Source organism: Eschrichtius robustus, chromosome 5, assembly GCF_028021215.1.
Source record: "Eschrichtius robustus isolate mEscRob2 chromosome 5, mEscRob2.pri, whole genome shotgun sequence".
Lineage (NCBI taxonomy): Eukaryota > Metazoa > Chordata > Mammalia > Artiodactyla > Eschrichtiidae > Eschrichtius > Eschrichtius robustus.
Window position 1 is genome coordinate 67,128,955 of NC_090828.1, and position 27,552 is coordinate 67,156,506.

General features: G+C 35.1%; 1 protein-coding gene across 7 annotated transcripts in view; it reads right to left on the bottom strand.

The window, feature by feature from the left end:
• SCN2A (sodium voltage-gated channel alpha subunit 2) overlaps positions 1-3,782 on the bottom strand; it is a 95,791-nt gene extending 92,009 nt beyond the window's left edge. Inside the window, exons 1-3 of one of the 7 annotated variants that reach the window (XM_068544967.1) lie at positions 3,532-3,621; positions 1,129-1,204; positions 25-342 (exon numbers count right to left, since the gene is read on the bottom strand). In XM_068544967.1, the coding sequence (XP_068401068.1) occupies positions 25-291 (267 nt within the window). In that variant the 5' untranslated portion in view covers positions 292-342; positions 1,129-1,204; positions 3,532-3,621. Of the gene's footprint in view, positions 1-24; positions 343-1,128; positions 1,205-1,976; positions 2,861-2,889; positions 2,942-3,531; positions 3,622-3,673 lie in introns of those variants that run through there. The other 6 variants (XM_068544969.1, XM_068544974.1, XM_068544968.1 and 3 more) reach the window with 6 other exon arrangements.
• Between the last annotated feature and the right edge of the window lie 23,770 nt (positions 3,783-27,552).

Here is a 27,552-nt window from a genome sequence, read left to right on the forward strand (position 1 = left end):
AAGGCAACTTGACTAAGAACTCACTTTCTTATTGATATAGTAGGGGTCCAGGTCCTCCAGGGGCTCTGACACCATCTCTGGAGGAATGTCTCCATAAATAAATGGAAGGGATTTTCCTGCTTCCAAGTCACTATTTGGCTTTGGGCCATTTTCATCATCTTCATCCTTGCGTTCTTGTTTGGGTCTCTTAGCTTTCTCTTCTGCAATGCGTTGTTCAATAGCAGCAAGGGATTCCCTGGTAAAGAAGCGGAAGCTGTCAGGTCCTGGCGGTACCAGCACTGATTGTGCCATCTTTTCATCCTGCTCCTTTAATCACTGTTTAGCTCCTTGCATAAGAAAGTGCTATGGAAACGAGAGAGAGAGAGAGAGAGAGAGAGAGAGAGAGAGAGAAGCAACTGTCATTAGGATAAAATGTGACTGTGGCCAATTACATGATACTGAGATAAAATATATAAACCAAGCTATCTGTAATATTTTACTAAGGAAGCTGCACTTGGCATTCGGGGGATTCTCCTGCATGCATTCATCTGCTTGCATGGAGATCTATCTTTCACATTCAGTAGGTGTCTATGAGGTAATCTAATCTCCCACTCCCAAAATGTTTTAAGTGAAAATATCCAACTCAGAGCTCAGAAATGGAGAATACTGGTTTGTGCTTGCTGTTTCACTTGTGTGAATATTTTGGCAGCCATCTTTTTCAGCATCCCTTCTGAAAAAAATATCCGAGATCCATAACAAGAGATGAATAATGATCAAAAATTGTAGAACCTGGGCTGTGCGAAGATCTTGCATGTATCTCTCCATTTTTTTCCATGTTCCCTTTGGCCTACTTTTCCACCTCAAAGAGCTTATTCAAAATCAACGCACCTGGTAAAGAGCTCTGGAAATCCTGAAATGCCAGGCTGTGGAAACATAGGTAGATACTGCTTGAAAGCAAGGGAGCGGGAAGGAGCAGGGAATGCCGGATTGCATTTGGAACTGCTCGGAAGCTGCACAGGAAGGGACCCAGCTCCTGCCAAACCAGGCAGGAAGTCACCCACGTCAAGAGGTCTGGAGCTTGGACCCCCTGGTTTAGCAACCTGCTGCTAGCTAGTGTAATTGCTTCTTAAATTAACAAATTTGCAGTACCTTAGGAAATACTGTAGAGATAGCTCATTTTCTCAAACAGTGCCCATTTCTTAAGAATCCACGTAGCAGATTTGGACTTGAAAAAAATAATAAGTTTAAGATAGTTTATCTTTTACATGAACTCCTATTATGCTGGTCTTTGTGATAACATAAATGGAGTTCTACTATATTCTAATCATATTTTACTGGACTAACATATATAGCTCAAGAGAGCACACCAATCATTTCAAACGTTATCTCTGAATCAGTGGCAAGAGTTTCTATGCTTTTTGAAATAATACAACCAAAATCTTGACTCCTGAATGCCATCCATATACAATCACTTATCTATTTTTCCTTCTTTTTAAAATATCAATCCATTTTAACCCTTACCCTACAGGAATGAGAATTACCATTTAATTATATGAGTTGCATTTTCTAAAAGTAAAATTCATTCACATCCAGATCATTTCTGCAGATATGCTAGATCAAACAGGGAAATCTAAAATAACATAAGTTACTGTACCATTTCCACATTTTTTTTTTTTTTGAAGTAGACCAGGACCTTTCAGCCAGCAGCTAGAAGACTGCCCTCTCAGTATCACAGTGCCTCCAATACATCCCTCATTTTCCTCTCCCATCCCCAGAGACCCTTATGCCTAGTGACAGGCATAGGCATGAAGAAGGTCCCTGCACACTTCAGGGAGGAACCTGCCATGCCTGGATGCTCTAATAGAAGAGACATGCTAAAACATGCAGACAGCAGCTTCAAAATGAAAGTGGTCCTCTGCAGATTCCCCCAAGGATTCTACTGTAAAGGTAAAGAAGCATCACAGAGAATAAGCATAATAAGAATATTAAAACATTACCCCTGCAGAATCTTTTACACCCAGAGTTTAGGATTGATAAGCTGGCACCAAGAAGACTGCAGCTAAAATTCCATCATGCTTTTTTTCTTTTTTTCATTTTTTTTTTAATTCTCCTTCAAAGACCACACCTAACTTCCTGTGAAAGGATTCTGGTAACTGAAGTAAGAACAGGCATTTCCTGTGCGGGGACTACAAAATGGCATTATTATAACTACCACTAGAGGGCGGGGGAACTGTGAAGAGAAAACCCTCAGTGTACACACAGAAGCATGTTTGAAGCAGCCCAAAGCTCTCAGTAATGGAGCTCTAATCTTCTACAAGCTTTTCTTAGAACAGAACATTAAGACTTAGCTGGTTTGAATTACTAATTTTGTTAATTGATAATGCTTCCATTCATGCTTTTTATTTGCTAAGCCAAATTGAATCGACACAAATAATTCAAAGTAAAAAGAAAGTAAATAAAGAAGGGTTAAAAATAAAAACTCATAAAACAGCAATTATATTAATGAAGGCCTTACATACATGAGCTTTAACATTAGCCTCAGCCCCAGAGTATCTGAACTCCAATAAAGGGATTTGATAGTTCAACAAAGAGGTGGCCTTTGCTCTATCTAAGTTAACTTTCCCTAGAAATAAAACTAAACAAATGGGACACCAGTATTATTTTACCTCTAATTTAAGTGGCTGAAAAGCAACCAGAAATAAAATGAAAGCCAGTGAGATACTAAATGCCAATACTTAGATTAATAACATAGTTAAGATTTGCAGGCTAACTATGTGCCAGTCACTGACCGGGCTGAGTCTGCATGCACTGTACCATTTCATCCTCCCCGTAACCCCATCAGATAAAGGCTTTCATGATCCTTATTTGAAAACTGAAGAAAGGAAGTACACTGAGGTTAGGAAAAGTTACCTAAGATCACACAGGCAGGATTCAAACTCAAAATCTGTGAGCTTTATTCAGCCATAAACAAAACAAAAAATAAAAACACCTGCTCATGTAACTAAATCCTAAAATAAAGATTAAATAAAAATCAGTAAGTGGCATCAATTATAATCAGAAACAGTCATAATTATTAAGTCAATATATTTTTTACATATTTTCTAGCTTCACCATTTTCATTAGAAAAGGTATTTGATTGAAACAAGCAAGAATAAGATATAGGCAAAAAGAATTTTTTAATTCATTCTAGCATGTCTGTTTTGGTTATAGAAGCAAAAGAATGACCCAAAGTGGCTTAGGTAAGAGAAAGAAAGAAAGAGGAAGAAAGAAACAGGAAGAAAGAAACAGGAAGAAAGAAAAGAAAGAAAGAAAGAAAGAAAGAAAGAAAGAAAGAAAGAAAGAAAGGAATAAAGAAAGAAACAAACAAAGAAGGAAAGAGAGAGAGAGAGAAAGAAAGAGAGAAAGAAAGAAAAAGAAAGAAAGAAAAAGAAAAGGAGGAAGGGAGGAAGGGAGAAAAAAAGAAAGAAAGAAAGGAAAGCAACATGGGAATTCATTGTCAAGGTTTATTGTTTAGGGCTAGCTATAGGCATGCCCAATTGATGTTACCAGCACCTAGTCATACTGCATCCTTAGGCTCTGACTTCTATGGTGATAGCTTTTCGTTCCTCATTGTAGTAAGATGCTATAGCATCTCTGGCCTCCCAATCTCCCAGATTTAAATCCAATCAGAACAAAGACCCAGAAAAACTCTCACCGCATCTCACTGGCTTCAGTTGGGTCACATGCTCATTCTGAAATAATCAGGCTGTCCAGGGTGATGCCATGCTTTGTGCTTTGATTGGCTTCTCCTAAGCCAATGTCTCATCCTGGACTAGGGAGGAAATCCTACTTGAAACCTATGAACAGTCAGGGTTGTGGTGGTGGCACAGAAACATTCCTCAAATGCAGAGCTTGGGTGCTATTACTGGAATAAAAGGGGATTGATGCTGGTCAACTAAAACAAGCAAGCAAGCCAGCATGCACTCTAGTCACACAGTGGTCATATTTGCAGTGCCTCAATACTCAAGAGAGTAACTCTCTTCCTCTCTCTCTCTCTCTCTTTATATGTATAAATATGGAGAGTGCAGAGAGTATATATATATATATACATATATAGCATATTTTCTAGTGTTATCATTTTCATTAGGAAAATTTTCATTGTCTTCCATGTATACCATCTTAAAGACTTAGAAACCAGGCACGATATTTAGAAGATTACTTCCTCAAAGTAAGGTGTCCTACTGTAATAAAGTACTTTACAAATCTCTATGAGGAGCTTTAACTTCATTTATCAAATGAACACAAGCATAATTCAAAGATATTTCAGGTTTGGTTCCAGACCACTGCAATAAAGTAAGTTACAGGAATTCTTTGGTTTCCCAGTGCATATACAAGTTGTGTTTACACTATACTTCAGTGTAAGTGTGCAATAGTATTATGTCTAAAAAATGTACAGACCTTAAAGTTACTTTATTGCCAAAAAATGCTAAAAATTCGAAGCATCTGAGCCTTCAGTGAGTCATAATCTTTTTGCATTAGTAACATCAAAGACCACTGATCATAGATCACCATAACAAATATAATAATAATAAAAATGTTTGAAATATTTTGAGAATTACCAAAGTGTGACACAGAGACAGGAAGTGACTAAAGGCTGTTGGAAAAATGGTGATAATAGACTTGCTCAACACAGGGTGGCTGCAAACTTTCAATTTGTAAAAAGCACAATAAATCAAAGTGCAATTAAAAAAAAACTAGGTATGCCTGTATCTACATATTCTGGTCTTACTTTACAGATGTGCCCAACAATAGGCTAACTTGTTATACAAAAGATTCTAATTCAAAAAATAAACTAAGGAGTAAAAATTTACAAAGTGTTTTGCCAAACATTTTGTGGGGAGGGGGCGAGATTAACATACACAGTGCTTATTTTTTGCCAGGCACTATTTTAGGAACTATAAAACCATTTAATTCTTATAACAACCTGATGAAGTAGATATTGTGATCATCCTTACTTAAAACATAAGGAAACTGGGGTACCAAGAAGTTAAATAATTTGCAAGATGCATAAGTTCTCACAGCTGGAAGTATAGTCAGGATTTGAACCCATGCTCTCTGGCTACAGAATCCATGTTCTAACCATCATACAATGCTTCTTAAGTCTTTTTCCAGAATCACTCAGTATCAGGAACACACCAGGATATGTGCATTTACATTAATTGTAGGGTCACCCCTTTATCGCCCATTGATCCTAGCCAGTGAATGTGTCTTAGGATATTTAAAATGGTGAACACAAAATATTTTACCAAAACATCCAAGACATACGACGAACAACACCTGACTATTTTTTCCGTCTCAAAATGTCTTTTGTAAAATATAGATAAGAATCATAGTCTCTTGTTTCTGATTTCCCAGGATGATGTTTTCAGAAGTCACGCATATTAGTTTTTCTTGCATTTGCCCTGACCCTTGTTAACATCATGCTGACATTTTATGAGAATGCTAAATGACATATGTTACATGGTTTTTAAATTTCATTCAGTTGTACTACTTTTCAGACAGAAGATTTTGTATTACAACTTTTAAGACCAGACCCTATATTTGGAAGACCCATAAATAATGGGAAAGGCAAGCAATATTATTTTAAGTGGTTGGAAAGAATATTAAGAATTGGATTTCTAAATTCCAATGACATTTCTGTTTCCCTTTCGATGTCTTCTTTTTTTAAAATTTGTCTCACGGGCTTCCCTGGTGGCGCAGTGGTTGGGAGTCTGCCTGCCAATGCAGGGGACACGGGCTCGAGCCCTGGTCTGGGAAGATCCCACATGCCGCGGAGCAACTGGGCCCGTGAGCCACAACTACTGAGCCTGCGCGTCTGGAGCCTGTGCTCCGCAACAAGAGAGGCCACGACAGTGAGAGGCCCACGCACCGCGATGAAGAGTGGCCCCCGCTCGCCGCAACTAGAGAAAGCCCTCGCACAGAAACAAAGACCCAACACAGCCAAAAATAAATAAATAAATAAATAATAAATAAATTTTTTAAAAAAAGTTAAAAAAAAAAAATTTGTCTCACTTGTAAAAGAGGAACATTAATTTTCTAAATTAAAATATAAAAGAAAAATTAACAATATTATTACACATGCTGATATCTACAAAAAGTTGTATTACAGTGATATGAAAGAGCAATAACAAAACAAAGAAATAATAAATAGTATATGACTCAATTCCTTTCCACAAAGAGTCACATTTATAAGTACTCTAAAATTAAATTTATACTAAGAAAATTATTGGCTTATTACATTTTATGGATAAGGAAATAACTATAAAATAGTTTATAATTGATGATTGTGGATAAGTGCTCAAAAAACTTAGAGGATTTTGTACCTAAGAGTTAAGAAAGCTCAGAAAGACTAAAGAATATCTTTTTCTGAAAGTGATCTTTTAATCCTATTTTACAATTGTAATTTTTAATTTTCTTCAGCACATTAAAGTAATACTGGAAACATAAGCTAAGGAAAGATTTGCTAAGTATTACCTGGAGATTTATTTTCTGTATTTTCTAGTTTCCTTAATCTATAGGTTTGACTCTATTTTCTCATGAACTTTTTGATTGTCACTTACTGTGTTTTTGCATATCCTTTTTTCTTTAACCTTGATCCACTAGCTCATTTCCATAACTAACAATTTCCGTAAGAGTGAGAAAGTTCTGAACTACCAGACTTACATGTTTTCTCACTACAGATTAGAAAAAGAGCATAACAGAAAATAAAAGACATATGCTCAGTACGTACTGTTCAGATAAAATGTCATTTTTCTTTAAATGCTAGTTTTAGTTACAACACTTTTTAAAAACCTTATTTTCAATATTTTATAATCATATGATATTTGTTGAGCAATATTCTTTATAAAAGTATAGCTATTCCTTTAAATGACTGCTATGTTTTTAAACACATTTTGTTTTTTTTTAACAGAGATGTACTCCAATGCTATCGTGATCCCTGGGAAATATCATTCAAGGTAACAATAATCACTTTCATCAAATTTCCTGGGAAAAAATAAATTATATATGAAATATGCCTCCATTTTTATACAAGCATTTTCATTTTATTGCAGGTAGGGTGGCAACTTGTTTCTACATCCTTTCTTTATCTTCAGATATATTAAATGCATGTTCACATCCGTGAAATACTTCAACCCTGCCAAAATGACTTATCAACTGGAAGTTCACCTCTAATCTGATTACATACTAGTTTGTTTTTGATGGATCGATCATACTAGAATCGTTGAATTCTACTTCTGGATCTTAAGAGTCAACTAAGGAAGGAAATTTCCTAAGGTGTGGTCCTCCCCATGAGAGTGAGACATTTCCATGTTCTCCAAAGGCTTGAATATTTCCAGCTGTTTTCTTCCTTCCTTCTGTTTAACTGAGGATTGCTACCTAAAACTGTCCCCCTCACCCCTCATCCTTTTTTATAGGGGAGAAAAAAGTGGCCTCTAACCTTATAAGTGGGATAGTAAATCTGAATGTCTGGGCATCTTCCCCAGGAGAGAACAATCAGGCAGAGCCAGGAGCAGGTCTTTGAAATGAAAAACAATACTCAAAAGATAGCTACATTCCAAAGTGTCCTAGATACAAAATTTGTGCATGCCTGTGTGTGTGTGTGTGTGTGCACGCATGTGTGTGCCTCAGAGAGACAGAGAACTAGAAATGAGAATGAGCGCGTAAGAGACCATGGATTTGTTTCTTCACATCATGTTAGCATGACCTAAATTCTGGCACTCTACCTGGTTCTTGCTATTAGTTGCCACATTTAATTCTTCTAATATTTTGTGAAGGAAGTAGTATTGTGGTCACTTTTCTAATGTGATGGTGATCTAGGCTTACATAGGCTGTGTAACCTGACATGGTCACACAGAGACAGCATTTAAACTCACATGTGTCTGATTTCAAATTCAAATATACTTCATTGTCCCATTTTGCCTCAGGAGTGAGAAATGTACCACTGATACACAAGTTGAAAAGGATAATGTGAAATAAGTCTGATTTTTTAAGTCACTGGATCCCCATCTATAGCTAAGATGTTTGTAGGGTACACTAAGCCCACTGCTATTAAGCAAACTGATGACCCACTAGGGTAACTCAGTTTCCCCTTCATAATCTTGCTATTGTGGGGTTTGCTTGACTTCCGCTGGAATAAGCTTTAAACTCTCTGAACCTCAGTGTTCTAACCAGTAGACATGAAGGCTCATTTTGAGTTTTATGAAATAAATTTATAAGAACAAACTAAGCACTATGACTGGAACATAGTAGATGCTTAGTAAATGGTGGCTTCTTTTCCTTTTTTCAGAGATACCTTAGTGCTGTTGTTTGCCATTTGAACTTTTTATTAAAGTTATTTCTGTAAAGCTTGTCTCTCCATTACCCCATCTTCCTTATCTTATCCCTTTTTTGTTTGTGGTTTCAAGTGTCCCGCATAGTACTCACCTGAGATAAACCGTTCAGTAAATCATTGATGAATTAACAGTCGTAACCCTATATTTATTCAGGAGCTTTCTTGGTCTTTTTACTGAGTACACTTTCTTTCCTTTTTGGGATAATTTATGTGTCATGACACCAACTAATTCTAGGTTTCTGATTTTGTGGTCGTTGTTTCAGTTATATAGAACTTTATACTTGACTGCATACATTTATGGCACCTCTATAGTTTGAGCTGACCTCACCTTTCCTAATACGTGCCCTTAACCTAAAGTCAGACTACTATCGTCACTGCCTCTCCTCTCCATCACACATGCACACACCATACACATGTGCATATATACACAGATATGTTTGTTTCTGTTTCTCTAGCTTATTTCACCAGCCCAGAAAGTTCAACATTCATGTATTTGCTTTTCACAATCTTATCAATTCTTCACAAGCCATTGTTGTGGAAAATGTTAAGAAATTTCTTCTTCATTTTCTGAATTTCTGCTATATTTATGGTAGAAAAATAGTGCAGTATTTACCTCTTAAGGCATACCTCTACATACATTTTCCTTTGCTTTAATTTGTCCCTAAATTACTACTTCTAGGTCAGTTTTAATGAAACTAGAGCCTTACATTTGTCATCCTCATCCAAGTATCGTCAAGGATTCTCCATTACCATCCACACAAAGTACAAATTCCCCTGCCTGACATTTAAAGGACACTCCAAATTTTCTTTCCAGTCTGACATCCTGTCAACCGCTACCCCTACCTGTTGTAAAGACAAAATAATTTGTTCAAGTTTTCCTAAACTTGCACTGTGATCTCTGTATCTTCACTTCCAAGCAATTGTTTATGCTGTTTTCACGACCTGACGTTCACTATATTGCCAATTCAACCTGATGAGACCAATAGCAGTTTTAAATCTCAAATATTGCATTTTCCATAAATACTTCCACATCCTTCCATCCTGTTATGTCCTTCACTTTTTTGAGCTAAATAACACTTGTTTTTTACACACTATTTGTTGTATTTATGTAACTGCCTTGAGGTAAGTGTATGATGTCCTCCTCTTTATAACTCTTGAAGTTCATAAAGCAATACCTTGCACAAAGTAGATACCCAATAAAAGAACTGACTAACAAAAGATCTCAAAGAGACAGTAGTGAACAAGCTGTGATGTTGAAGGTGGCCTGGATGTACAACAGGCTCTTGTGACTCAAGAGAACAGATCTAAGATGCATGTGAATGTCATAGGAAAAAAACTGTTTCGATATAAATAATAATGTTCAAATTCTTAGACCTGCATAAAGCAAAACAGCTACTCTTTAATAAGAAGTAATTCTCAGTTACCAGAGATATTCAAGCTGATACTGTAGAAAGGATGCTTGTCTGGGCAAATAATTGGAATACATAATTCCAAAAATATTTCCAACCTCCAGATTGTATGATTGCCTAAAAAGCAGAGCATCAAATTATCTTTTACTAAAGTAAGAAAAATGAAGACAAAATTAAATTAATTATTATGGTCTTTTACATAAATTCTGGATTAGAGATAACTCAACATCCAGAAGATTGTGATAAAATATTTTGTCTCCCTGATCAGTGGTTGCCGCTGCTTGGTAATGAGGAGCATGAGGGCAGGGAGCTTGTCTGGACCTGCTAAGCACACCTTCTTCTCCAGTGCTTATTGCATCATGTGGTTTCTCCATAAATATGTGGAACTGAATTAAAAATGAGACTAAATTTGCATTTGTATAACTAGACCAAAAGAGGTCAGAAAGAAGCCACAGTAAAAAAGGATCTTAACATAAAATCTGGCTTGTTTTAAAATTACAATCAATTACTGCTTCTTGGAATGCAATAAGAAAACACTGAAAAGCAATGGTAGAAGTTTTTCTTGCCTCTTTTTAGGATAAAGAATGAATCTATTTGTCTTTGTTGAGTTCACATTGTAAAAAATATATTTTCAGCAAATATGTGAAAATATGTGTCCAGATACATGTCTTCCTTTTAAAAATTAGTTACCTTGGAGGTCCAGGCACTTAAGCCAAGAAGGTTATGGCTCTAAATAGTTTGGGATTTCCTTCTTTTGGGGTTGTTGCTTATTTTCTAGGGAGCTAATTTAAGGTTCTTTTTTTTCCCCACCAAACTTTTTTGGCACTCATCTTCTAGTTACACTTGATTTATGCAACATCACTCATTTTGAGGAGCTCTAACTGACTTACTATAATTTGGTGTACACCAGGCTTCTGAAGAAAAGGCAGTAACTTTGGAGCCAGACAGAACTAGTTTGCATCCTTACTCTGCTACTTTCTAGCTGTGGTTCTTTGAACAAAGTACTTGGATTATAGTGAGGATTGAAGAAGATAAGTAAATTACCCAGCACACACAGAAGATGCTACTTATTCCATTTTTTTCCTATACCCTTCAAGTTCTTTTTTTTTTTTTAACCTCTTTATTGGCGTGTAATTGCTTTACAATGTTGTATTAGTTTCTGCTGTATAACAAAGTGAATCAGCTATATGTATACATATATCCCCATATCCCCTCCCTCTTGCGCCTCCCTCCCACCCCTCTAGGTGGCCACAAAGCACCAAGCTGATCTCCCTGTGCTATGCGGCTGCTTCCTACTAGCTAACTCTTTCACAATTGGTAGTGTATATATGTCCATGCCACTCCCTCACTTCATCCCAGCTTACCCTTCCCCCTCCCCGTGTCCTCAAGTCCATTCTCTACGTCTGCGTCTTTATTCCTGTCCTGCCCCAAGTTTCTTCAGAACCTTTTTTTTTGTTTTAGATTCCATATGTATGTGTTAGCATACGGTATTTGTTTTTCTCTTTCTGACTTACTTCACTCTGTATGACAGACTCTAGGACCCTTTCAAGTTCTTACAAATAACACCGTATTAAGCAGAATAAATAAGGCTAAATATAAAGCTAGAAGTCTGATCTTTTGCAATTTACAATCCAGTTTATCATTTAACAAAAAAATTTTTAAGTGCTCACTAAAAACCAGCATACTTCCAGATGCTTACAGACAGATCTCTGCCCTCATGAAGCTTATACTTTATGTATCCTAGTACTACAGATTATGTACAAGAAAATTAATTATAGAATATAGCAGGTGGTGGTAATTGCTATGGAAGAAGACGATGTAGGAAAGAGAGAGAGAGAAAAAAAAGACAGGGTAGAGAGTGCGGGAGAAGAAGGGTGTGTTGTAATTTGAAATAGAGTGGTCAAGGAAAGTCTTGCTGAGGAAGTAACATTCAAGCAAAATCCCTGAAGGACTCACAGAAGCCAGCCACGTCATGAGCCTTCCTGGATGACAGGGTTGCAAGCAAAGCAAACGCATCGAAAGAGTTGCAGAAAGGTATTCAGGTTTGGAAAGGCCTAAAGAAAGGCAAATAACATTGAAAGAATGAAATGACCATGCAAAGCAACACGTATCAACAGGAAGGAGAAAGTGGAGCAGGTAGCAGGGACAGTGAGTACAGCAGCAGATGCTGCCAGCCTCAGTTAGGCCTGCCATCTGCTTTCCCAGCAGTTTCACTGGGGACACCTGTGACATAAATGTCAAGATCAGAGCCCAAGCCAGAACCTGAGAAGCAACAATCATACCAGAAATGAAGGAAAGCTCACTGCCACTCAATGTCCTCAGCCTGAGCACAAAAGGGGGATGTTAAAAGCAGGATAGCCATGCCCAGTGGCTCAGAAAATTCTAAACTGGATGGCCGTCTGCAGAGTGGACCCAAGAACCGCCTTATGGATAGATACGGAGTATAGAGGAGCCAAATTTAGCAGCTAGAAGCAGCTCAACATCAGAGAAGCAGGCAAAGCAAAATGTTGCCTATCCTTGATGCCTAGAAATATTTGTTGAAATTTTAAAAGATTAGAAAAGGGATATTCTTTTGGGACCGTGATGCAGTTTTAAAATAGACCAATTAAAAGATATAGCACCAATTAAAATCACAGCTGTGAAACAGGTATTGCTTACAAAACTTTTTGTTTGTTTTTGTGTATGAAAAGTGTGCTGCTAATGCATTTGTCTATTCAACATGGTGGCAGCTATCTTCACTAGCATATTCCCTGGCTTCTAATCACTCCTAATACATTTTAGAGAGAACAAAAAGAGAATTAGCCACTCTTCCCTCAAGCCTTAAGGGCTCCTTCCTGCCTCTCTCCCTCCCTCCCTTCTCTCTCTCTCTCTTTCTTTATTTCTATTTCTTCTTTCTTTTCCCCCTCTCTTTAGAACAAGGATAATTCCTTTCCTGATCAAATCCATAATGTTGTTGTTGGGATGAAATCAGATTATTTAAAGTAAACCATTTTTTGAACTGTAGAGCCCTATAACATTGTTTATTCATTTTATTATTTTTCTTCATATTATTAAAACATTAAATTTGCCTGTAGAAATGAATGGAGAAAGGGTATTTTAAACAAAAAGAAATGACCACTTACGTTCTATGTTTAAAAGTTTCCCTACATAACTCCATGTATGTGAATTATAAAAGTATGGTTAGAACTCATAAGATGGTTAGATTTTGAACAGCTCTCTATCCATGCACATAGATGCAGAAGCCCACATATGTCAGGTCACATGAGTTCCCTCCCACCATATTGCTGTACCAGTTTCATCTGCAAACTAAAACAGGAAAAATAGCAAGCTTAAAAGGGGAAAAGGGCAAAAGCCTCAGGAAAACATACCGCCTCTCCCCAGTAAAGTGATCATTTGCCTTCTACATATTCATTTCCAGGCTCATACTCATGAATGAGATTTCCCATTTATTTTTCTCACTCCCAACCAAAATCTACTGAAATCATTAAAAGCAAGGACCAGTCTGTAAAAGCAGCCTCATCACTTGGAAATTATCAAAGGGCAAGAAATGACACACATTTTTTAAAAAGTTCGAATCATGATCACAAATTGCAAACTGAATTTTCTTTTGGTTTCTCATAAAAGATAGAGAGAGAGAGAGAGAGAATGGTTTGAGTTCTATAGAGAAAATGTTCTTCCAAATAAAAGAATTTGCAAATTAGAAGATATGATTTATATTTAGAATTAAACCCCTACTTTCTTTATGGCACTGAGCAAATTCTTTCCTTGTATTGGCACCATAACCAATGTTAATTAAAATCATAGGTTTTGTGTTTGGAAGGGGGCCTCCCAAGAGATCATTTAGTCAGACTACTTATATTCATTAAGGATTGAACTAAAATCAGAGACAGATGGCTTTGTCTCAGATCTCAGAACAGAGATTTCTCAATTTTCCTTGGTTGTCTATTCAACTCTTTAATCACCATCTAACTTACTCTTTAGTTATCATCTGTTAATATTAATGTTATCCAGACTATTTCTGCTAGTGTTTCATTGGATGGAAATGGAAGCACCATACACATCCCAGTACGGGATTTATCAGGGTGAAATTGCCAAAACATTTATTTAGCATTCTTTTTATTGACATTGAAAGGATATTACCTATTAGTTCAACCAAGGTACAGTGACTCAATAACAACTGTAGTAAAATAAAAACACTGGCTGATGGTGGGTTCATCCCTATAATTCTAAGCCTTTAGTCTGCTTTTCTGCCCATTCTCTTCCCCAATTCTTCTGAAGAAAATGTAAATTTGATTAATCAGGTCCTGAGACAACATTATAGTTAAAAGACATAAACACACAGACTTTTAACATGTTATAGCCTGTCATTCAGTATAGAACACTTTCTAATTTTCCTTATGATTTCTTTGATTCATGGATTGACTTAAAAGTGAGTTGCTTAATTTTTCAAAAAAAAAGGACTTTTTCTAGATGCCTTATTGTTATTGGTTTCTAACTTAATTCCATTGTAGCCAAATAATCAAATAGATTGAGACTTATTTTATGGCCCAGCATATGATCTTTGGTGAAAGTTCCATGTGCACTTGAAAAGAATGTATATTCTGTAGTTGATTGTAATATTCTATAACTGTCAATTTGAGCCTCATGTTTGATAATTGATAATACTATTTGTCTCTTATGTCCTTACAGGTTTTTTTCTACTTGTTTTATCAACTACTGAAAGAAGACTGTTAAAATCTCTAAAAATAATTGTGCATTTGTCTATTTCTCACTTTAGTTCTGTCAATTTTTTCTTCTGTTTTAGAATGTTATGATTTTGTCATACACATTTAAGAATGCTATGTCTCGTTACAAATCTGACCTTTTATCTCAATGAAATGACCATTTTTATCTGTATTAATATTCTTTGTCTTGAAGTCTACTTTATTTGATATTAATATAGACATTTCAGCTTTCTTTTGCTTAGTGTTTACATGCTATATCTTTTGCCATTCTTTTACTTTCAACCCGTCTGTATTTTTATACTTAAAATGTGTCTCTTAAAAACAGCATATCATTGGATCTTGTTTTTTATCCAGTCTGCTGAGAATCTCAAGAGAAGCAAAAAAAACCTATACAGGAATGTTCATAGCACCTTTTTCATAATAGCTAAAACTCAGAAACAACTCAAATGTCCATCAATAGGTTAATGAAAAATAAATAAAGATGTATTTATCCAATGGAGTACTACTTGACAAAATGTTATGAACTACTTATATATGCAACAAAATGTCTGAATCTAAAAAAAACATTGTGTTGCGTGAAAGAAGCCAAGAAAAAAACACCACATACTTTACAGTTTCATTTATGTAAAGTTTTTGAGCAGGCAAAACTAAGATATGGTGATAGAAATCAGAACAGTGTTTGTCTCTAGAGGCAGAAGGAATTGACTGGGAAAGGGCACTGGGGATGTTCTGGGCATAGAGATGTTCTACAGCTTGATCAAGATGGTGGTTACACAAGGAATACATTTGTCAAGACTCAAGCTAATTCATATTTTATGCAAATTATACTTCAACTAAAGAAAATGGGATAGGCCCAAGCTCTACTGCCTTTCTTCTACCTCCTGTTTTCCAGTAAGTCTGTGTGACTACACCAAGCCAGACCTGGGTGAGCTGAGGCAAGCTAACCATCTTTGTTCACTCTCTTGCTGACCCTCTTTCAGTTGATAGAGTGTTTCTATCAGGTATCTTCAATTTACTCTCTCCATGTGGTCGAGATAAGAATATAAGCTCCTCTGACATGGATTCACACTTTAAAGGGAAGTACAAGCCAATTATGCATCTAAGATAATTAGCTCTAAGATAATTGGGAGTTGGCTCTTTTTGGTCTTTGATCATATCACTGTCAATCTTCCTTGCCCCCCCAGCCCCACCCAAAGAATTTGAAACCTAATTTAGCCCAAATAAATACACGGAAATTTAAATGACAGTACTGAGTCCAGTAACAGCATAAGAGAAAAATGTACAAAAACAATACAGCTAACAAGTTGATTTGTTTGTGACAGATTTTTTTTAATTTAACAAAATGTTTGTATACATGTTATATTTATCACTTACAACAACCCTAGGAGGTAGATCAGGGAGGTATGAATAACTTCATCTAATAGATGAAGAAGCTAAAGTTTTTAGTCAGTTATATCACTGGCCACAGCAAATACACAACAGATGCAAGAGTGCAACTTAACTTACATATTTTGACTCTCCCCCCAAAAGATTTCATTTTATATCCTTCGCTGTTTATAAAAGGTTAAAGGCATTGAGGGCTGAAGTGATAAACAAAAGCTTCTTAGGTGAGGTGGAACTTAGGCTAAGCTTTAAAAGCTGTACCAGAAGAAGAGGACATTCCTATGGGAAGGGAAATCATAATCAAAGGCTCAGCCCTAAGCAGGGCTTGGCTCTGACCTACAAGAGAAAACAAGACAGGTCAGGGCAATAGCAAATGAAAAGATCAATTGAACTGAAGTGGAAGTTCTTGCCTACATCAAATTGCAGATCTAATCAGGGAAGGATATTAGAGGCAAAAGCGGGGAAGGTGTCAAATAGAATGCCAAAGGTCAGTGCAATTTGCTGAAGTTTTTAAGAAGGAAAATGAAATATTAAGAAGAAAAATGTATATTATAAAATATCTTAAATATTATAAAATATTAATATGAAAATACTAAACTAATACACATGTAAGATTACAATTTTAGTACAGTAGTGAGAGTAGATAAGCAACAAGTAGGTTATAAAGAAATAAAGGAAATTGGTACACAAAACTTGTTTAAGAAATTCACACTTTCAAGGGAAGAAAAACAGGGACAAAATAGAACCAAAGAGCACATCATTTTTCAATGTAAGAGAGAGCTATGCTTGCTCGAAGGCAGAACAAAAGGAGTTAATGAAGAATAGGAAATTAAAGATATGGAGAGGGTACTTGCTTAAGGGGACTTTCTCTTGGAATATGAGGATAGGACAGGGTCAAGAACAAAGAATAAATCATTAAGCTTTGAAATCAAGAAGAATAACATTAAGTATGGGGAAAAGTCCAAGTAAATGGATGAAAATACAGTTAACTTAAGATTGACAACAGAGAAGATCAAATTCATCTGATCACCTCAATCTTTTGAGTAAAGTCTTGTGCAGATATTGATTTTAAAAAAAGAAGAAAAGATTTGGATTGGAAAATGCAGGAAAGAATAATAAGGTCATTTAAATTATCACTGATAAGAAGCAGATTTTTTGGTTGTTCACAAAAGAAATAAGATATAATAATAAAAATACAGAAATGGAGGAGACTTTTAAAAAAACATAAATTTAAGTAATAATTCATACATATATAGTATCATTATTATATTAGCATTTTCCCCCATATGAATAAAAGAGGATATGATGTCCTTGTGTGAGATGAATTTAAGCTTAAAATTAGGAAAACTTTACTATCTGACTTCTCCAGAAATGTAACACAATGGAACATCATAATAACTAACATTTTAAAAAATTAGTCAAAAAAAGCTAATACTTGTTGAAATCTTACTAAGGACAAGTACTGTTCTAAATGTTTTACATGTACACCGTATTATTTAATTCAATCTTCACAATAACCTATGGGGTAGGAACACTTATTTCACACAAGGAAGTCCAAAGAGGTTTACTTCTTGCCCAAGAACAGATGAGTAACTAGAAAAGCCAGAATTTGGACTGGGGCAACCTAATGTCTGAGTCCAAGTTCTTAACCATGCACGCTGACTAAAATCATCTATGTAAACTGTAAAATGTTAGCCATGGCTCTATTTCCTGCTACAGTGTTAAGATTTCAAAATTTTACTTTAGGTCTACTATACCAGGTCAGACTGTGACCACTGCCATCTCCCCAGGCTTTATATACAGTAGAATTGGATGTATACGGACTGGAGTATAAAGTCCATGGGGTGGAGTTCACGTGCAAGTTAAGCAATCTGGAATTTATACTAAGGGCACAGGAATCCTTGGGGAACATTATTCAGAAAAGCAACCCAACCAGGTTTATTTCTTAGATATTATTCTGATAGTGTGGAAGAGGTCTGGAGTGTGAAGCCTTTTAGGGCGCAAGGTAAGACAAAAGCCTATTGTAAGAGCCCAGATGAAAGACAATGAATGTCAAAATGAGGCAGAAGCAATGGGATCAGGAGGAGATGATCTGAGCATTTCTGAGGTTGCTTCAGTAAAGCTTGAAGTTTTCACATTGGTGGAGGAGAGCTGCAGAAGCTGAAAATGACTCCAGGGTTCTTGTCCAGGGGACTTGATGCACAGGAGGTAGACAACTTCTCTGGTTTTCCCAGCCCTCACTAATATTCGTCTTTAAAGTCTAATTGCACGTGAAGCCATCCCAAATTTATAGAGGAAAAAGAATGAAAGTTTTATTAAAGAAAAATTATTCAGCTTTGAGATACTGGAGAAAGAGGAAGATTAAAATCAAGGATACTAGTGAGGAATCTTTTGCAGGAAGAAATCCAAGTCAGCTGGATATTGAACTGTGAAGAATGAATATTTCTGATTATTTCATAAGAGAAAAAAAACGGAGTGAAGTTTGAATGATTAATATAAGATACATATGTTTTTTAAGAGTAAGTGAATATTTCCACAGTTCATTAGACTATCATAGACTGTTTTTTCTATAATAAGGAAAAAAATAATAGTCTTCCAGAAAAAGGAGTTGAAAAATTAGATTTATCTTTTACTAATATAAAATATTAAGAAAATTATTATAGTAAAAAGAAATGTAACAAAAAGTAAAAAAATAACCTTTTCCTTTATTTGAATTTTGTTAGCCTGGCTGAACATGAAACTAGTATTAAGAAAGAATATTCTGATATTTTAAACAGTCAATCAATATAAAAAGTGAATAATGGAATTTTCATTTAAAGGAAAGTTGAGTTAAAGCTCCACCAAAGAGGCCAATAATGAAACAAAAAAAAGCCACCAATACTTAAAAATTCAACAAAATGCAGCTTCATCACTAAGGGATAAGGTGGAAGAGCATGCCAGAAGAGTACCAATCATTATTAGAGATGAATATAAAAGACATACACACAGAAAAGCAAAACATCCAGACCTCAGTATTTTGTGAACCGTAGTCTGTACATTTTTACCATTTCCAAACAGGATAGCCATCTGGATAAAACACTAGTTGGCTTTAAGACTTTGAACTGCAACTATTTTTTTCGCTTGCAATATTTTTCATTATCAGTTTAAAAAAATAGAAGCCATTCCATTTGAGAGATAACTATAGTACTCAAAAGCCACTTTTCATTGTACAGATTAAGCAATACCCAAAGAAACAGTATTAGTGATAGTAAATTACTATTTATTACAAATCAACACTTTAGTAAGATGGAAAGATCATACCTTTTCTCTTTTTCAAACAGCTAAAACACATTCAACATCATACGCAGTGATGCAGAGTGATAAAGTGATGGGATGCTCAAGCACGTGAAGAAGGAACCATAGCAATATTCTCTATTAAGGATAATTTGCAGCAAAAAAAAAAAGGTCCATATGAGGTATCCCCCGAATCACTCTCACCTCATAGATGTACCCCTACTTCAGGTAATTCAGCATACTTTATTTTTGCAAATGATACAAAATCAATAGGACCGAGAAAGTTAGTAGGGGAAAGCCAAGTATAAATCATTTACAGCACTCTGTTTACCTACTGCATAACTTCTGTTTTACTAGTATTCCAGACGTGGAGTGAGAGGAACCTCTTGTCTTCTAAACAAGGAAATAACCTTGTCCACCTATAACTTTATAGTTTTTTAAACATGTCATCATCAATGGTTCTATTAATATGAGCTAGAAGAACTATGGAGCACTTCAGAGAGAATGTAGTCCATTTTTTTCCCCACTTTAATGGTGGTAAAATTGAAGCTTATAGAATTTAAGAGTATAGGTAGTTAGTATCAGATCTGGGCCAAAGCTCTGTTTTTCTGATTCCCAGTCCAGTCCTCTTTTCACTGGTAATGATTTGTTATCTCTAAAGAAGAGAAACAAGCTATGAGATTTTTAGAAAGAAAAGGAACAAAAGTTATTTGAACTGAATGATAAAAATGGGAATTGTTTTCTATCAAGTAAATAAAACTATACAGATTTATTAGAGTCAGTGAATACTTCTATTATATCTCTTTCCTTTATTCATGACTAATCTTAGGCTTTGAAGGCATTTACTTTGGGTGAAACAGTCTCTCAATCACAGACACAGAATTCCTCTCCTTTCAATGCACCACCCTCTCAAATGTCAGATGCAAGTGAAAAGAGCGTTGCATACTCTGAGGCGAGTTGAGGAGGGAAAATGTGTATCATTTCTGGAAACTAGGAAGACAGATCTGCACATGCCATAAGTGTCTTTCTAGATATAGACCACCAGCAGCAGACTGAAGGAAAGCCAAACATACGCAGAACTGTGAGCATAAGATAGATCAGTTTTCACTCAGAAATAAATGAAAAATGTGCCCATAGAACAGCATCATCACTGCTGGAGCCTGTGGCAAAGGTTGGAGGAAGAGTAGGTTTTGTAGTAATCATAGGACACTGCAGATTTCACCAATATTTCTGGGATGTTCACTAGATGGCAAAGTCTCTGCACAGTTTACAACAGATGCAGGCAGCCATACCAGACAAATAACAGGAATTCTGCTCCTCATGAAGACAACTGAATTCAGGAAATAATGCTTTATTTCCCAAGATTCGATCCTGGCTGCCAAGCCTACACAGTCCCTGCTGTGATTAGCTCTTGTTTTCCTTGGGCCACTGGACCGTTCAAATGGCAAAGTTATAACAACTGGGAATTTAAAGCTTTCTCTTCGGCCTAAAGGATCTCTAGATAATTAGAGGAAACCAACAATACTTGATAGAACCATCACAAATTCCAATATTATACAGCATAGAATTTTCTCTGTAAGGATGAATGAACAGAGAAAAATCACCAGACATATGATTGTTTAAAGTAAGGTGCATGTTTGTAATAATCGGTGCAGATACCTCCTTATGAAACAAAATTACTACAAAAGACGATATGCTAATGTTGAAATATACTCTAAGATTAAGAGGACAATTTTTTTTTTTATTGGAGTAAAATTGCTTTACAATGTTGTGTTAGTTTCTGCTGTATGATGAAGTAAATCAGCTATATGTAAACCTATATCCCCTCCCTCTTGGACATCCCTCCCACCCCACCCCCAACCCACCCATCTAGGTCATCACAGAGCATCGAGCTGAGCTCCCTGTGCTATACAGTAGGTTCCCACTAGCTATCTATTTTACACATTGTAGTGTATTTATGTCAAACCTAATCTCCCAATTCGCTCCACGTTCTCCTTCCCCTGCTGTGTCCACATGTCCATTCTCTACGTCTACGTCTCTATTCCTGCCCTACAAATAGGTTCATCTGTATCATTTTTCAAGATTCCACATATATGCGTTAATATACGATATTTATTTTTCTCTTTCTGGCTTACTTCACTCTGTATGACAGACTCTAGGTCCATCCACATCTCCATAAATGACCCAAGTTCGTTCCTTTTTATGGCTGAGTAATATTCCACTAAGATCAGGAACAAGACAAGGATGCCCATTCTTTCCACTCTTATTCAACATAGTTTTGGAAGTCTTAGCCATGACAATCAGAGAAGACAAAGAAATAAAAGGAATCCAAATTGGAAAAGAAGTAAAACTGTCACTGTTTGCAGATGACATGATACTATACATAGAGAATCCTAAAGATGCTACCAGAAAACTACTAGAGCTAATCAATGAATTTGGTAAAGTAGCAGGATACAAAATTAAGGCACAGAAATCTCTTGCATTCCTACACACTAATGATGAAAAATCTGAAAGTGAAATTAAGGAAACACTCCCATTTACCATTGCAACAAAAAGAATAAAATACTTAGGAATAAACCTACCTAAGAAGAAAAAAGAACTGTATGCAGAAAACTATAAGACACTGATGAAAGAAATTAAAGATGATACAAAGAGATGGAGAGATATACCATGTTCTTGGATTGGAAGAATCAACATTGTGAAAATGACTCTACTACCTAAAGCAATCTACAGATTCAATGCAATCCCTATCAAACTACCAATGGCATTTTCCCCAGAACTAGAACAAAAAATTTCACAATTTGTATGGAAACACAGAAGACCCTGAATAGCCAAAGCAATCTTGAGAAAGAAAAACGGAGCTGGAGCAATCAGGTTCCCTGACTTCAGAATATACTACAAAGCTACAGTAATCAAGACAATATGGTACAGGCACAAAAACAGAAATATAGATCAATGGAACAGAATAGAAAGCCCAGAGATAAACCCACACACATATGGTTACCTTATCTTTGATAAAGGAGGCAAGAATGTACAATGGAGAAAAGACAGCCTGTTCAATAAGTGGTGCTGGGAAAACTGGACAGCTACATGTCAAAGAATGAAATTAGAACACTTCTTAACACCATACACAAAAATAAACTCAAAATGGATTAAAGACCTAAATGTAAGACCGGACACTATAAAACTCTTAGAGGAAAACTTAGGAAAAACACTCTGTGACATAAATCACAGCAAGATCCTTTTTAACCCACCTCCTAGAGAAAGGGAATAAAAACAAAAATAAACAAATGGGACCTAATGAAACTTAAAAGCTTTTGCACAGCAAAGGAAACCGTAAACAAGACGAAAAGACAACACTCAGAATGGGAGAAAATATTTGCAAATGAAGCAACTGACAAAGGATTAATCTCCAAAATATACAAGCAGCTCATGCAGCTCAATATCAAAAAAAAAAAACCCAATCTAAAAATGGGCAGAAGATATGAATAGACATTTCTCCAAAGAAGATATACAGATTGCCAACAAACACATGAAAGGATGCTCAACATCACTAATCATTAGAGAAATGCAAATCAAAAACTACAATGAGTTATCACCTCACACCGGTCAGAATGGCCATCACCAAAAACCTGCAAACAATAAATGCTGGAGAGGGTGTGGAGAAAAGGGAACCCTCTTGCGCTGTTGGTGGGAATGTAAATTGATACAGCCACTATGGAGAACAGTATGGAGCTTCCTTAAAAAACTAAAAATAGAACTACCATATGACTCAGCAATCCCACTACTGGGCATATACCCTGAGAAAACCATAATTCAAAAGGACACATGTACCCCAATGTTCATTGCAGCACTATTTACAATAGCCAGGACATGGAAGCAACCTAAGTGTCCACCAACAGATGAATGGATAAAGAAGATGTGGTACATATATACAATGGAATATTTGCCATAATTAAGAGGACAATTTAAATATGAAAGTTAAGCCAACAACAAGAGAGTCCAATTGGAGACTGCAAGGATACTTACAAAAATAGCTAAATTTATAAGTACAATATGAACAATAAACAAGAGATTTGAAAATGCTGAAAATTAAATCCACTAAATAAAAGACAAACTCAAAAAAATTCCACAGATTTAAGAGCGAGGAGAAAATGAGATAGAAATGATTATTAAAAATATAAAAAATGGGGCTTCCCTGGTGGCGCAGTGGTTGAGAATCTGCCTGCTAATGCAGGGCACACGGGTTCGAGCCCTGGTCTGGGAAGATCCCACATGCCGTGGAGCGGCTGGGCCCGTGAGCCACAACTACTGAGCCTGCGCATCTGGAGCCGGTGCTCCGCAACAAGAGAGGCCGCGATAGTGAGAGGCCCGCGCACCGCGATGAAGAGTGGTCCCGCTTGCCACAACTAGAGAAAGCCCTTGCACAGAAACGAAGACCCAACACAGCCATAAAAATAAATAAATTTTTAAAAAAAACCAAAAAACTAATTTGCTTACATTAAAATATATATATATATATATATAAAAAATGTATAAGACAAAAGCCCAGAAGATGATATAATTAAAGCTAGCAATTTAGAAGGAGAAACTAAGCAAACATGGTAGTTGCAACAATTTCTAATCTCAAGAAAGAATGAGAATTTTACATCAAAAAGAGTCTGTACATCAAAAGGGACCAGCAAATAACACATACATTAATGAAAATAAACCCAAATTTAGACATATTCTGTTAGGCTAGAGAAGGTTAAAAGATACAGATACAAATCTTTCAAATTTCTGGTGGGAAAAAATGGTTAATTTGCAAGAAGAGGGAAAACACTAGCAAAATTGTGGCTGTATCTTATCTTCCCCACATTAGATGTCAGAGAATAAAAGAACAAGATATTATAGAGGAAAATATTTGTATACCAACTGAAATTGTCATGCCTATATGAGAAACAGTCTCACACATCGAGAGGTAAGAAATATACCTCTCAATGTATCCTTCATGAAAAGATGATTTTAAGATATACTTCAGCTCTACAGAAGCTGATGCGAAAAAAAATGGCAAAATTGTGTATAAAAGAACTCTCAGTTAGGACATAGAGTTAAACCATAGGGCTATATGTAAATCATTATATGTATATCCATGTCAACATGGATATAAAACAATACACTTATTAAGAACATTTCTGTAAATTTGTATAAAATACCAGATTACCTTTAAAAAAAACTAGGAAATAGTTGTACAGGGAAGGAAAAATTAATATTTTTATCATACAGGGAAGTAACTAATAGATACTGTTTCATTCATGACGCTGGCAATTTCTTTTAAAATAATGGAATGAAAACAAGGCCATGTATGCATTCCAAACAACTAGAAAAAAAACAAGAGGGAGAAAAAAAGAAAAAGGTAAAAATGATAGCTGATACAGTCCAATAGACAAATCAGGAAAAATAATAAAGAAGAAGAGTAGAAACCACAAAACAAGTTATCAGAAGAAAGACCAAATATACCTAAAACTTATGATAATAAATTGTGAATTGGTTTATTCATATTAAATAACAAAAAGTACCAAATTAGATCACAAAGCAAAAGTTGGACAGATGCTGTTTATTTAAAAGAAGCATAGAAGAAATTGCCAAAATTAAAACTAAAAAATAGGCAAAAATATATCAGGTAAATACAAACAAAAATGTAGGTTTTACAATGTTATTTGAGACAAAATATATTTCAAGGCAAAAATAACTTAAATGGATAAATAAGGTAATTTTATATTTATAAAGGTAAATCTTCCAATAAAGTTATACTAGTCATAAATTTGTAAAGTTAATAGTAGTACGTTATTTTGCAGAACTGTTAGAAATTCAACATAATTCAACACAATTGTAGAAGACATCAATTCATTTCTCAGTTTTTGAGAGATCAAGTATAAAAGCAAGATAAAGGCATTGAAGATTTGAATAAAATAATTATTACTGTTATTTTAATAACTAGGTACCAAACCTTGTACTGTACAGAGAAAAATTTTTTATAAGTTCCTAAACTGATCAGTTGCACAGCAACAAAGCAACAAAAAACAAACAAGCAACTATACAAGCCGAAATATCTGACCTTAACGAACTCTAGAAGGTAGAATTTGTGGACCTAACCCACATTCCTTGACTACAGTACATTAAACTTATAAAACTTATTTTAAAATTTATAAACAGTTAAAATCCTCTATGAAATGTTTATCATGTATGAAAATGAAATTGTCAAAATAGTATAAGAAGTAGAAAACTTGACCAGGCAAATTGTAAAGGAATTAATTGAAAAACTATGTAAAACTACTTTAAAATAACAATTAAGGTGTTGTTTTACAGAAGAGTTACTGATAACCTCTAGAAAATAAATATTGACATTATCTAGAAACACTTTATTTCCACATTTTTAAATTGACTCAAAGCATAGAAAAACAGTAAATTACTCAAAAGATTTAAGAAACAAATATAACCTTGATAGTAAAACTTGACCAAAAATGCAATCTACAACCAACACCACTAATGAATACAGATATAAAAATCTTAAATAAAATTCATCAGCTACTTAATAACACACCAAAAAACAACATCAAAAATAGCAATTAAAAAGTAATATAAGAAAATATATTCATGAACTATATTATGTCAGTGGATCAATAAAGAATATGAACTATATCCAGATGCTACTAAAATGGCATTTAATGTCTCACATTTACTTCTAAATTATTATAAATTCTTTTTGTCAGAGAAATAAACATCCTTACATGATAATGTCTATCTGTCTCAAATCAAAATTGCATCAATACAATTACATCACTATGGATACTGATGTCAATATGTTTTAGTGATGAAATATTATAAATATTTATTTCAAAGTAAGGAAGAAGCTAGAAATTTTCACTATTAATTTTTGCCAGGATAATCTGCCAATAGTAATTAGAAGAAAACAATATTTAGAATTAAATAGAGCAACCATTGATTAGAAGTATTGGAAAAGAGTAGATATAATTATCATAATTATTTACAGACAAAATTATATACTTAGGCTAAAAGAAGCAACTGTAAAAATGGTAAAATTAGTAGGTTATATCTGTAATACAGGTATACCAACACATTTCACTGTATAAGATCATTCATCCAGAAGTTTAAATACTATCAAACACCTACACTTTGCAATTGGATGGCAAAGTGAGTATATAGGCCAAGAGGTCTGCAACTCAGATCCTATAAGGGACATTTAGTAAATGCTTCAGGCTTTGTGGGTCATGTGGTCTCTGCTGCAACTATGCAGCTCTGTCTTTGTAGCATGAAAAACAGCCATGGAAAATATATAAAGAAATAAGCATGGACATTCCAATAAAATTTTATTAATGGACACTTAACTTCAAATTTCATATCATTTTTACATATCAGAAAATATTCTTCTTTATTTCCCAACTGTTTTAAACAAAAGAGGCTATAAAAGGCCATACTTTGCTGACCCTTGATATAGGTTATAAGTGGACTATCAGTGCTATTACCACAAATCACTCAGATAAGTATTATGCGGATCAGACAGCACTGTCAGAGCCTATGTCACGTCGTGAAGAATTTCAGAAACTTCATGGGAGAAAGGTTTTTACTACTAGATATCAGTGGGAAGAAAATTTTGAATATAAGGGTTAGGAAAGGTAGATAGGAGACACTGAAAGGTTTAAAAAAAATAGTTGTCATATTCTCTTCCAGTTTCTGTAGATGGAATAACGATAAATTCTGACACACCCCTATGCGAAGATCAGCAAGAATTTCCCAGTAAATAAAGTTTTCATCTTTTTATTTTAAAGTCACGATGCTTTTTTAAAAATTAAAATGTCAATTCAAAAAGACAGTGGGAATTCCTTGGCAGTCTAGTGGTTACGACTCTGTGCTTCCACTGCAGGGGGCACAGGTTCAATCCCCGGTTGGGGAACTAAGATCCCGCAAGCCACATGCCATGGCCAAAAAAATTAAAAATAAAATAAAATAATTAAATGTATATGTATATATAGACAGAGAGTGTGAATTTGGGGAGATAATAAGTTAAATGCATTTACTGATTTTACATTTACAAATATTTAGGGACTTAAGTAGTTTTTTTCACCTTTAATTCATCTGTTTTTGATCACTGAAAAAATAATCAGACAGCAAATATATTATTTCAATTAATTTGTATGATACACTTATATTAATAAAAGGTTTTCTTTGTGTACTGTAAAAAAGGCTGTCCTTCTCAGTTCCATTCTTCAAAAAAATGAAGATACTGAGTAACATCCTGAAGCATTCAGATATGCAGAGCATGTTCAGACTATTTCTAAATCCATATCTCTGTGTCTTATGTGTTTAGTTTTATTACCTATGAACTAAATTCTCCTGTCTTGTTTCTACTTAT